This window comes from Telmatherina bonti (genome assembly GCF_933228915.1).
Source record: "Telmatherina bonti genome assembly, chromosome: 7".
NCBI lineage: Eukaryota > Metazoa > Chordata > Actinopteri > Atheriniformes > Telmatherinidae > Telmatherina > Telmatherina bonti.
The window spans coordinates 36,009,807-36,022,983 of record NC_136625.1 but is presented as its reverse complement, the minus strand read 5'-3'; the positions used below and the strand labels follow the sequence as shown (position 1 = coordinate 36,022,983).

General features: G+C 49.5%; 1 protein-coding gene across 1 annotated transcript; it reads left to right on the top strand.

Annotated features, from left to right (window-relative positions):
- Positions 1-10,384: 10,384 nt before the first annotated feature.
- gfi1aa (growth factor independent 1A transcription repressor a) lies at positions 10,385-12,293 on the top strand (the record flags this gene model as incomplete). Its single annotated transcript, XM_079243619.1, has 6 exons — positions 10,385-10,496; positions 10,595-10,777; positions 11,089-11,492; positions 11,631-11,768; positions 11,874-12,039; positions 12,115-12,293. 6 exons carry the CDS (start codon positions 10,385-10,387, stop codon positions 12,291-12,293), a joined length of 1,182 nt encoding a protein of 393 aa, XP_079099745.1.
- Positions 12,294-13,177: the final 884 nt, after the last annotated feature.

Genomic DNA, 13,177 nt, shown 5'->3' with positions numbered 1-13,177 from the left:
TTGCAGGTCTTCATCTGGCGGGGTTACCTGCACGGCCAAGGCAAACCCAAGTCAGTCCTGCTGAGAGCAGACGAGCTCTGCGGGGTGGAACAGCAGGAACAAAAGGAGCATCAGGAACATCAGGAACAGCAGGAACAGCAGGAGCATCAGGAACATCAGGAACAGCAGGAGCATCAGGAACAGCAGGAACAGCAGGAACAGCAGGAGCATCAGGAACAGCAGGAACAGCAGGAGCATCAGGAACAGCAGGAACAGCAGGAACATCAGGAACAGCAGGAGCATCAGGAACAGCAGGAGCATCAGGAACAGCAGGAACAGCAGGAGCATCAGGAACAGCAGGAGCATCAGGAACAGCAGGAACAGCAGGAACATCAGGAACAGCAGGAACAGCAGGAACATCAGGAACATCAGGAGCATCAGGAACAGCAGGAGCATCAGGAACAGCAGGAGCATCAGGAACATCAGGAGCATCAGGAACATCAGGAACAACAGGAACATCAGGAACAGCAGGAACAGCAGGAGCATCAGGAGCATCAGGAACATCAGGAACAGCAGGAGCATCAGGAACAGCAGGAACAGCAGGAACATCAGGAACAGCAGGAACAGCAGGAGCATCAGGAACATCAGGAACAGCAGGAGCATCAGGAACAGCAGGAACATCAGGAACAGCAGGAACAGCAGGAACATCAGGAACATCAGGAGCATCAGGAACAGCAGGAACATCAGGAACAACAGGAACATCGGGAACATCGGGAACATCAGGAACAGCAGGAACATCAGGAACAGCAGGAACAGCAGGAACAGCAGGAGCATCAGGAACATCAGAAACAGCAGGAACATCAGGAACAGCAGGAACATCAGGAACAACAGGGACATCAGGAACATCGGGAACATCAGGAACATCAGGAACATCAGGAACAGCAGGAGCATCAGGAACAGCAGGAGCATCAGGAACAGCAGGAACATCAGGAACAGCAGGAGCATCAGGAACAGCAGGAGCATCAGGAACATCAGGAACAGCAGGAACATCAGGAACAGCAGGAGCATCAGGAACATCAGGAACAGCAGGAACATCAGGAACAGCAGGAGCATCAGGAACAGCAGGAGCATCAGGAACATCAGGAACAGCAGGAACAGCAGGAACATCAGGAACATCAGGAACAGCAGGAACATCAGGAACAACAGGAACATCAGGAACATCGGGAACAGCAGGAACAGCAGGAACAGCAGGAACAGCAGGAGCATCAGGAACATCAGAAACAGCAGGAACATCAGGAACATCAGGAACAACAGGAACATCAGGAACATCGGGAACATCAGGAACATCAGGAACAGCAGGAACAGCAGGAACAGCAGGAGCATCAGGAACAGCAGGAGCATCAGGAACAGCAGGAACAGCAGGAACATCAGGAACAGCAGGAGCATCATGAACAGCAGGAGCATCATGAACAGCAGGAGCATCAGGAACAGCAGGAACAGCAGGAACATCAGGAACAGCAGGAACAGCAGGAGCATCAGGAACATCAGGAACAGCAGGAACATCAGGAACAGCAGGAACATCAGGAACATCAGGAGCATCAGGAACAGCAGGAGCATCAGGAACAGCAGGAGCATCAGGAACATCAGGAACAGCAGGAACATCAGGAACATCAGGAGCATCAGGAACAGCAGGAGCATCAGGAACATCAGGAACAGCAGGAACATCAGGAAGATCAGGAACAGCAGGAACATCAGGAACATCAGGAGCATCAGGAACAGCAGGAACAGCAGGAACAGCAGGAGCATCAGGAACAGCAGGAGCATCAGGAACATCAGGAACAGCAGGAACAGCAGGAGCATCAGGAACAGCAGGAACAGCAGGAACAGCAGGAACATCAGGAGCATCAGGAGCATCAGGAACATCAGGAGCATCAGGAACAGCAGGAACAGCAGGAACATCAGGAACATCAGGAACAGCAGGAACATCAGGAACAGCAGGAACAGCAGGAACATCAGGAACAGCAGGAACAGCAGGAGCATCAGGAACAGCAGGAACATCAGGAACAGTAGGAACAGCAGGAACAGCAGGAGCATCAGGAACAGCAGGAGCATCAGCAACATCAGGAACAGCAGGAACATCAGGAACAACAGGAACATCAGGAACATCAGGAACAGCAGGAACAGCAGGAGCATCAGGAACATCAGAAACAGCAGGAACATCAGGAACAGCAGGAACATCAGGAACAACAGGAACATCAGGAACATCGGGAACATCAGGAACATCAGGAACAGCAGGAACAGCAGGAGCATCAGGAACAGCAGGAACAGCAGGAACAGCAGGAGCATCAGGAACATCAGGAACATCAGGAACAGCAGGAAAATCAGGAACAGCAGGAACAGCAGGAACAGCAGGAGCATCAGGAGCATCAGGAACAGCAGGAACATCAGGAACAGTAGGAACAGCAGGAACAGCAGGAGCATCAGGAACATCAGGAACAGCAGGAACAGCAGGAACATCAGGAACATCAGGAGCATCAGGAACAGCAGGAGCATCAGGAACATCAGGAACAGCAGGAGCATCAGGAACAGCAGGAGCATCAGGAACATCAGGAACAGCAGGAACAGCAGGAACAGCAGGAACAGCAGGAGCATCAGGAACAGCAGGAACAGCAGGAACAGCAGGAGCATCAGGAACATCAGGAACAGCAGGAGCATCAGGAACAGCAGGAACAGCAGGAACATCAGGAACAGCAGGAACAGCAGGAGCATCAGGAACATCAGGAACAGCAGGAGCATCCGGAACAGCAGGAACAGCAGGAACAGCAGGAGCATCAGGAACAGCAGGAGCATCAGGAACAGCAGGAACAGCAGGAACATCAGGAACAGCAGGAGCATCAGGAACAGCAGGAACAGCAGGAACATCAGGAACAGCAGGAACAGCAGGAGCATCAGGAACATCAGGAACAGCAGGAACAGCAGGAGCATCAGGAACAGCAGGAGCATCAGGAACATCAGGAACAGCAGGAACAGCAGGAACATCAGGAACAGCAGGAATAGCAGGAACATCAGGAACATCAGGAGCATCAGGAACAGCAGGAGCATCAGGAACAGCAGGAACATCAGGAACAGCAGGAACATCAGGAACATCAGGAGCATCAGGAACAGCAGGAGCATCAGGAACATCAGGAACAGCAGGAACATCAGGAACATCAGGAGCATCAGGAACATCAGGAACAGCAGGAACAGCAGGAACAGCAGGAGCATCAGGAACAGCAGGAACATCAGGAACAGTAGGAAAAGCAGGAACAGCAGGAGCATCAGGAACAGCAGGAAAAGCAGGAACATCAGGAACATCAGGAGCATCAGGAGCATCAGGAACATCAGGAACATCAGGAACAGTAGGAGCATCAGGAACAGCAGGAACATCAGGAACATCAGGAGCATCAGGAGCATCAGGAACATCAGGAACATCAGGAACAGCAGGAGCATCAGGAACAGCAGGAACATCAGGAACATCAGGAACAGCAGGAACATCAGGAACAGCAGGAACATCAGGAACAGCAGGAACAGCAGGAACATCAGGAACAGCAGGAACAGCAGGAGCATCAGGAACAGCAGGAACATCAGGAACAGTAGGAACAGCAGGAACAGCAGGAGCATCAGGAACAGCAGGAGCATCAGCAACATCAGGAACAGCAGGAACATCAGGAACAACAGGAACATCAGGAACATCAGGAGCATCAGGAACAGCAGGAACAGCAGGAGCATCAGGAACAGCAGGAGCATCAGGAACAGCAGGAACAGCAGGAGCATCAGGAACAGCAGGAACAGCAGGAACATCAGGAACAGCAGGAGCATCAGGAGCATCAGGAACAGCAGGAACATCAGGAACAGTAGGAACAGCAGGAACAGCAGGAGCATCAGGAACATCAGGAACAGCAGGAACAGCAGGAACATCAGGAACATCAGGAGCATCAGGAACAGCAGGAGCATCAGGAACATCAGGAACAGCAGGAGCATCAGGAACAGCAGGAGCATCAGGAACATCAGGAACAGCAGGAACATCAGGAACAGCAGGAACAGCAGGAACAGCAGGAGCATCAGGAACAGCAGGAACAGCAGGAACAGCAGGAGCATCAGGAACATCAGGAACAGCAGGAGCATCAGGAACAGCAGGAACAGCAGGAACATCAGGAACAGCAGGAACAGCAGGAGCATCAGGAACATCAGGAACAGCAGGAGCATCCGGAACAGCAGGAACAGCAGGAGCATCAGGAACAGCAGGAGCATCAGGAACAGCAGGAACAGCAGGAACATCAGGAACAGCAGGAGCATCAGGAACAGCAGGAGCATCAGGAACAGCAGGAACAGCAGGAACATCAGGAACAGCAGGAACAGCAGGAGCATCAGGAACATCAGGAACAGCAGGAACAGCAGGAGCATCAGGAACAGCAGGAGCATCAGGAACATCAGGAACAGCAGGAACAGCAGGAACATCAGGAACAGCAGGAATAGCAGGAACATCAGGAACATCAGGAGCATCAGGAACAGCAGGAGCATCAGGAACAGCAGGAACATCAGGAACAGCAGGAACATCAGGAACATCAGGAGCATCAGGGACAGCAGGAGCATCAGGAACATCAGGAACAGCAGGAACATCAGGAACATCAGGAGCATCAGGAACATCAGGAACAGCAGGAACAGCAGGAACAGCAGGAGCATCAGGAACAGCAGGAACATCAGGAACAGTAGGAAAAGCAGGAACAGCAGGAGCATCAGGAACAGCAGGAAAAGCAGGAACATCAGGAACATCAGGAGCATCAGGAGCATCAGGAACATCAGGAACATCAGGAACAGTAGGAGCATCAGGAACAGCAGGAACATCAGGAACATCAGGAGCATCAGGAGCATCAGGAACATCAGGAACATCAGGAACAGCAGGAGCATCAGGAACAGCAGGAACATCAGGAACATCAGGAACAGCAGGAACATCAGGAACAGCAGGAACATCAGGAACAGCAGGAACAGCAGGAACATCAGGAACAGCAGGAACAGCAGGAGCATCAGGAACAGCAGGAACATCAGGAACAGTAGGAACAGCAGGAACAGCAGGAGCATCAGGAACAGCAGGAGCATCAGCAACATCAGGAACAGCAGGAACATCAGGAACAACAGGAACATCAGGAACATCAGGAGCATCAGGAACAGCAGGAACAGCAGGAGCATCAGGAACAGCAGGAGCATCAGGAACAGCAGGAACAGCAGGAGCATCAGGAACAGCAGGAACAGCAGGAACATCAGGAACATCAGGAGCATCAGGAGCATCAGGAACATCAGGAACATCAGGAACAGCAGGAACAGTAGGAGCATCAGGAACAGCAGGAACATCAGGAGCATCAGGAGCATCAGGAACAGCAGGAGCATCAGGAACAGCAGGAACATCAGGAACATCAGGAGCATCAGGAACATCAGGAACAGCAGGAACATCAGGAACATCAGGAACAGCAGGAACATCAGGAACATCAGGAGCAGCAGGAACAGCAGGAACATCAGGAACAGCAGGAACAGCAGGAGCATCAGGAACAGCAGGAGCATCAGGAACATCAGGAACAGCAGGAACAGCAGGAGCATCAGGAACAGCAGGAACAGCAGGAACATCAGGAGCATCAGGAGCATCAGGAACATCAGGAACAGCAGGAACAGTAGGAGCATCAGGAACAGCAGGAACATCAGGAACATCAGGAGCATCAGGAGCATCAGGAACATCAGGAACATCAGGAACAGCAGGAGCATCAGGAACAGCAGGAACATCAGGAACAGCAGGAACATCAGGAACATCAGGAACAGCAGGAACAGCAGGAACATCAGGAACAGCAGGAGCATCAGGAACAGCAGGAACATCAGGAACAGTAGGAACAGCAGGAACAGCAGGAGCATCAGGAACAGCAGGAGCATCAGCAACATCAGGAACAGCAGGAACATCAGGAACAACAGGAACAGCAGGAACATCGGGAACATCAGGAACAGCAGGAACATCAGGAACAGCAGGAACAGCAGGAGCATCAGGAACATCAGAAACAGCAGGAACATCAGGAACAGCAGGAACATCAGGAACAACAGGAACATCAGGAACATCGGGAACATCAGGAACATCAGGAACAGCAGGAACAGCAGGAGCATCAGGAACAGCAGGAACAGCAGGAGCATCAGGAACATCAGGAACAGCAGGAACATCAGGAACAGCAGGAGCATCAGGAACAGCAGGAACATCAGGAACAGTAGGAACAGCAGGAACAGCAGGAGCATCAGCAACATCAGGAACAGCAGGAACATCAGGAACAACAGGAACATCAGGAACATCGGGAACATCAGGAACAGCAGGAACAGCAGGAGCATCAGGAACATCAGAAACAGCAGGAACAGCAGGAACAGCAGGAACATCAGGAACAACAGGAACATCAGGAACAGCAGGAACATCAGGAACATCAGGAACAGCAGGAACAGCAGGAACATCAGGAACATCAGGAACAGCAGGAACAGCAGGAGCATCAGGAACATCAGGAACAGCAGGAACATCAGGAACAGCAGGAGCATCAGGAACATCAGGAACAGCAGGAACAGCAGAAACAGTAGGAACAGCAGGAGCATCAGGAACATCAGGAACAGCAGGATCAGCAGGAGCATCAGGAACATCAGGAACAGCAGGATCAGCAGGAACATCAGGAACAGCAGGAACATCAGGAACAGCAGGAGCATCAGGAACAGCAGGAACATCAGAAACAGTAGGAACAGCAGGAGCATCAGGAACATCAGGAACAGCAGGATCAGCAGGAGCATCAGGAACATCAGGAACAGCAGGATCAGCAGGAACATCAGGAACATCATTAACAGCAGGAATAGCAGGAACAGCAGGAATGGCAGCAAGGTGGAGAATCTGTCCAAAAAGACTTCGTTTGTCTCCTTCCACCACATGTTTTACACCCATTTACATAAAAAGTGCTAAACCACACACACACACACACACACACACACACACACACACACACACACACACACACTCCAGCTCAGCAGAAAACAAGGCGCTGCTCTTCTCATTTTGCTGTAATCTCACAGAAAAACAACATAATTCAGGACGAGCAATAAATAAAGCCCAAGCTGGACTATATGCTAGTTGATCTTTGACCTTTTAAATGCTTGCTTCACCTCTGCAGACACACAATGACCAGGAAACACACGGCAGCTTTCCTCACACGCACACACACCAGCGTCCCTGATGAGAGTCGTGTAAATTTACAACCAGAAACAGTTGCAATGCTGCAAACAAGGGGAGCTGCTGATCAGGGAGGTGATTTGTGGAGTGTTTACGGCATAAATCCAAGCATCTGTTGAGAGTTTGGGGGGGGGTCAGCTCCTTCTTTCCAGCCTGACTGGTTCCTTTAACTGTTCCTGAAGCCAGATCTGAGTCTCAGGTGTCGAACTGTAAAGTTCGGCCTGGAATCACAACTTTCAATCCGTTTACAGGAAAAAGAAAAAGTCCCTGAAAGTTACACAAGATTTAAAGAGCAGGCGAGAAAAACAAGACGGCGGAGGAGCTCCTGTGTGAAAGAACTGTCTTGTGGTCAGCAGCGTCCAGTAAATCATTCATTGTGTTCACACTCTGTCCCTATCTGGTGGCTGCAGGAGGGGCTGGAGGGGTGGATGAGATTCAGCCTGCCACTCCCAGGGAGGAGGGGGCGATCAAGCTGTCGAACCCGAGGAAAAGCCCTGAGATCTGATTGCCTAGGTGCAGGGAGGAGAGTGGAGAGAGTTTAAAAGAAAGAGTAGGGGGGTGGGTGTTAAACTGTGGTTAGAGCTTTAGAGCCAAAGGAACATGTGAGAGGATAAGATAGCATGATGTGGTTTTCATTGAGACGGGTCCCTAAACTGGGACGTCGACCAGGGAAAGTCAGTTTAGCCACAACAGGCTATTATGGCATGAATCCATCACAGTCAAATCCTCCGCATGCGGCTGTGCACTGCAGAAAAAACTGATTTTTATCTCCAATCTGAAGATCTAAGCAGCAAAAACTGACTTCAGGAGGAGAATCTGCAGCAGCTTCATCTGCAGTTTGCTATCAGCCATGCAGGTGAGAGTTTAGAGAAGCCCTGGTGTCACAGTTTGTTGAGCTTTGGCTCCAAATCAAGACGATGCGGACGTGTTTCTGCTGCTGCTGCTGCTGCTGCTGCACACCTTGCATCTTCTGTCAACATTCACACACATGTGGTGCAAAAAGCTGAAGCCTCAGATGTATTTTAGAATACGAGGAGTCCCCGCAGTGTCTCTCTCTGTCAATCCCCGTTCAGGGTGAAGCTTGAGAAAATAACCTCATGGCTCATGACTTTATTTAAAGCTGTGTGACTGTGATCAGTTCCTCTCACAACTGCTGTGAAAGGTAAAGCAGAAAATATCAGCAGGGCGCCTCCTCTACGGCTGGGCCTCTGTTTCAATCACACACTGCATGAAAGTGTAAAATGAAAGAATCAAGGCCTGTAAGGAAGAGGTCGTGGAGATGTGGAGGGGGTGAGGGGTGAGGGGGGGGGAGCAAGAAGGAGGACACAAGAGGGGGAGGCTGTGGCAGGACTGATAGCGTCTTCTCAACTCTGCATTTGGTTTCCTGTTTTGAGTCAGCGAGTAACTCAGAGTTAGACACGTTGCCGCCATCAACACTCCCCCCCCCCAACCCCCTTCCTCCCGCTTCCTCTCCCCTCTCCATCTGCAAGCCTCTACATTCACAGTGGAAATAATCAGAGATGATAACAACAATCACAGGCCAAGCTTCAAACCGGAGCTGCTGGGTCTAATCTCAGAAATATTCAATCAAACACACGATTGAGCAACAATGAGGACGGTTTGCATGTCAGCGTGGTTGCTAGGCAACCTGAGATCCTTCCCATTCCTGGCTGGATGCGTTTTCCCTGCAGAACCTTTAAGGGAATCCTGGAAACTCACCTGCAACGGGAGTTTTTCTAAAGCTTAAAGAGTAGAATCAGTCGCTTTTTCAGTGGGAATGCAGACTAATAATAAAAGAAGGAAGTTGCCTCTAAAAAAGCAACACGGTTTATTTTTGCACCATGCAAATGCAGCACGATTATAGCCCCGCCGGACCCTTTTATCAAAACATGAATCAGTGTTTTTGTGCGAGTGTCAAGGCTGACTGACATTAATCTGTGAGGGAGGAGGAAGAAAGAGAGAGAGTGTGTGTGTGAGTGTGTGTAAGTGAGAGAAGAGTGTGAGTTCCAGTATGAAAGGCAGAAAGCTTGTGGTGGATCTGCAGCCAGAGTGAGTTCAGAGTTGTGGACCTGCAGTGTGAGTATGGCACACGTGTTTCTCCTTCAGGCTTATCTTTCTCTTCGCTTTCAGGTCTGTCACTTTCCGCAGCTGGATCAAACAAACTCTGTTCCCACATGGGGGGGGGGACTGATCAGACTTTGCTTTTCACTGACCGCAAACACAAGAGTCCAAACCTGATTGCATTTTTTAGTTTTGACAGATTTGATCTTCTTTCCAGCACTGATCAGTTTAATTAGGCTTGTTTCTGAGTCAGGACAGGAGGGGGGGTTTAATGATGTAAAACAATAAGGCTGAAGTCAGTGCTGGGTAAGCTGAAGCAGTGTAACTGTAAAGGGATACTCGGCTCCCCACCAGCAGGCTGTTGTGCACAGCGGCCGCGTGCGTCTCATTAACAGGATCACTTTTCAAGCAGCAGAACAAATAGTTCATTATCCATCCCCTCTGCTTCTGCTAACCCGCTCCATGCCTCATCATGGCTGCAGAAAATAACGAACAAGCAGCTTCTGCTTCTTTCTGACTTTATGTCAAAGGTGAAACCTCAGGTCTTTTAATAGGCTCGCGCACAATCCAATCTCGGTTTTACTTCAGCTTATTTCACCGTCCTGCAGAGTTTTCAGCCGTTTCTGACACGAACAAATGAACACGTGTGTCATCAGAAGGTTTTAATAATGATGAGTAAATGATTCATTTAGAAAATAAGAAGGAACTTTAAGGCGACGTTTATCAATAAAAGTCTTCATCTAGACTTCCTCTTTGAGACTGGGAGAGGTCAATTCCCTATTTATCTCAACAAAAGGCTTCATATGATGTCTGAGTTCCATAGTGAGGTCCTGCTTTCTGGCCACCTGCCCGACGACACCTGGTAAACGATATAGGCTGGCTTTTTTTTTTTTCCTTCTCTTCTCCTTGCGCATGCGTAATGCTGCGTAAACGCTGCAACGCCAAAAATCCCAACGCGTTCTCTCATGACAAGCAGCCGTGTCCCAATCTGTCCAGAGATAAAGTCCGAGCAGCGAGGACACGAGTCCAGAGCGGGATTTTTCTACCTGAGCTGCAGCCTGAAGGGGAGACAACATGCCGAGGTCCTTCCTGGTGAAGAGCAAAAGGGCCCACAGCTACCACCAGCCCCGCTACCTGCACGATGACTGCAGCAAACTGGACACTGTTATGGCTCACGTGTGCGCAGGTGGGTTCGTTTGTGCGTAATTACGCAGGAAAAGCTTCCAGTGTTCCCAGTTTTCTCTACTGGGATTGAAGTGAAATGACTTTCTGCTCTGTTTTCAGAGAGTAAATCTCACGGAGAGTTTGAGAGGAACTTGGAGGCGCGGGAGGAGGACAGGAGACAACCCCCCGGGTCCAGGATGGGGTCTCCAGGCTCGCTGTCCTCCAGCTCCCCGCTGAGCAGCGTGTGTGACCGCGCTTCCGACTGGGATTTTTGGCGTCCCCCGTCTCCCTCCTCCTCCCCAGGTCCGCACCATGACACCTGGACTCTGCTGGAAGTTACAGTTTTTAATGTGATTCATTATGAGAGGCGACAGAGAGTGGAACTGTCTCTAATCTCAGACAATCTGCTGCTCTGTTGACCAAAGCACCAACTCTGCCAGATAAACTATTTATGAACGTTGGTGATCAAATAGCTTCAATAATTATTTATCAGTTACTTGTTAAAGAATAGCTAATAGACATTTATGTTTTATTTATTTGCTTATTTCACTGTTTTACACTTTAGTTCCAGATAATCGAATCAACAGGTGCTTTAATCCAAATTTCATCTCCAGACTCAGAGAAATGTTCCACACCCGCAGCGGAGGACTCGCACTTCAACATCCCGCTCTTCCCCTACTCCTGGTCCGCCTACTCCGGCACCGAGCTCCGGCATCTGGTGCAGGGGCCTTATCAGCACCACCTGCGGGGCCCCAGGGGGTCTCACTCCCCCGGCAGCCTCTACGGGCCGGATGAGAGCAGCGGAGAGCGGGTTTACGCACAGCGGGGCCTCGGGGCCGGATGCTACCAGGACATTTCTTCTGCGGGGCTCCAGATGTGCAGGATGCGGGGTGGAGACGAGCTGTGTGCGGGAGGGAAGCAGCAGCCGCCCCGCCTCGCGGAAATCAAGTCTGAAGAGGATTTTATGCCATCAAACCTGGAAGAAAACGGATCCTATAAGTGCATTAAATGCTGCAAGGTTCGTTTAGTTTCTTTTGTTCTTTTAGTTTTACTCACAATAAAAATGTGATTTAAACTTGTTTGGATTTATTCTGTTTTTTTTAAATAACTTTTTATTTATTTAGAGATTAAAATAAAAATCTGTGTTTTCCTGAAGGTGTTCTCCACACCTCATGGCCTGGAGGTGCACGTGCGGCGCTCACACAGCGGGACGCGGCCGTTTGAGTGCGGGATCTGCGGGAAGACCTTCGGACACGCAGTGAGTCTGGACCAGCACCGGGCGGTCCACTCGCAGGTGGGTTCTGGCTCTCAGCTGCTCTGAAGGCCTTCAGGCCTGGAAGCAGGACGTGGAGGCCCGAGGCCACGCGCTCACGCCACCAATCTCCTCCTCTTCTTCTAGGAAAGGAGCTTCAGCTGTAAAATCTGCGGGAAAAGCTTCAAGCGTTCCTCCACGCTGTCCACGCACCTGCTCATCCACTCGGACACGCGGCCCTATCCGTGCCAGTACTGCGGGAAGAGGTTCCACCAGAAGTCTGACATGAAGAAACACACCTTCATCCACACAGGTGAGATCTCCGCACGCCGCGCAGAAATCACGCGCGACGCGCGGAACTCAGCTGCGTGATGTGGTTTTTCTGCAGGTGAGAAGCCGCACAAGTGCCAGGTGTGCGGGAAGGCCTTCAGCCAGAGCTCCAACCTGATCACGCACAGCAGGAAACACACGGGCTTCAAGCCGTTCGGCTGCGAGCTGTGCGGGAAGGGCTTCCAGAGGAAGGTGGACCTGCGGAGACACAAGGAGACCCAGCACGGACTCAAATAAAACCCCTGCGGGCTTCCAGGCCGGAGCTCACTGAAACTCCTTCTCATTTGCTGTTTTCTTCTGAAAATTTATCTGCTCTGATGTAATATTGTTCATTTATGTTTTTACCTTATTATTATTATTATTATTATTATTATTGGAAAGCTGCACAATTTATTTCCAAAGATTAATGTTTTAATCGGCTTTTAAACTAAATCCAGTTGTGATAATTATGGATTAAATGTTGATTTAAAGGTCTTAATTGTGGGTTATTTATTGTAGCTTTTTATTTAAAACCACTGGCAGGATGTCGGAGTGTTTATTTATTATTTTTTATTCTAACTTTATCATTATTCCCTTTTTAAAATGTCATTTTTCTGGAGCATTTTATGGCTCCAGATGCCTTTATTCGACAATAACTTAGGATATTATTCACTATAAATCATGTTTCACTGGGAATTTATTTATTAATGTATTTAATTTTTTTTCCTGGGGGGGGGGGTGCATTGGGGTTTTTATTTAAAATGTTTTTATTTTAGTTTGCTTTCAAAATGTAAATATCTTACTTACTTTAAAAAAAAAAATCCAAATTTCCATCATTTCATTTTTCAACATTTGCTTTAAAAACATTATTCCTGTTTGCTATTAAATAATGTTGAATTGATTAACGGCAGTTTATTGGTTTTTATTTAAAGGTATTTATCTTGTAGTCAGGAAGCCCAGACCACGGTGGCGTCCCGGTCCACCGCCTGCTGGAAAAACAACACAAAATGAGAAGCTGTGTGAAGTCATGCAGACCATCAATCACGTCCACAATCTGCATGACGGGTCAAAGTTTGATCTCCAGTGATCAACAGAAGAGCGCTCGGCTGCATGCGCCATCTGGCCCAAACCAAATATTCTCA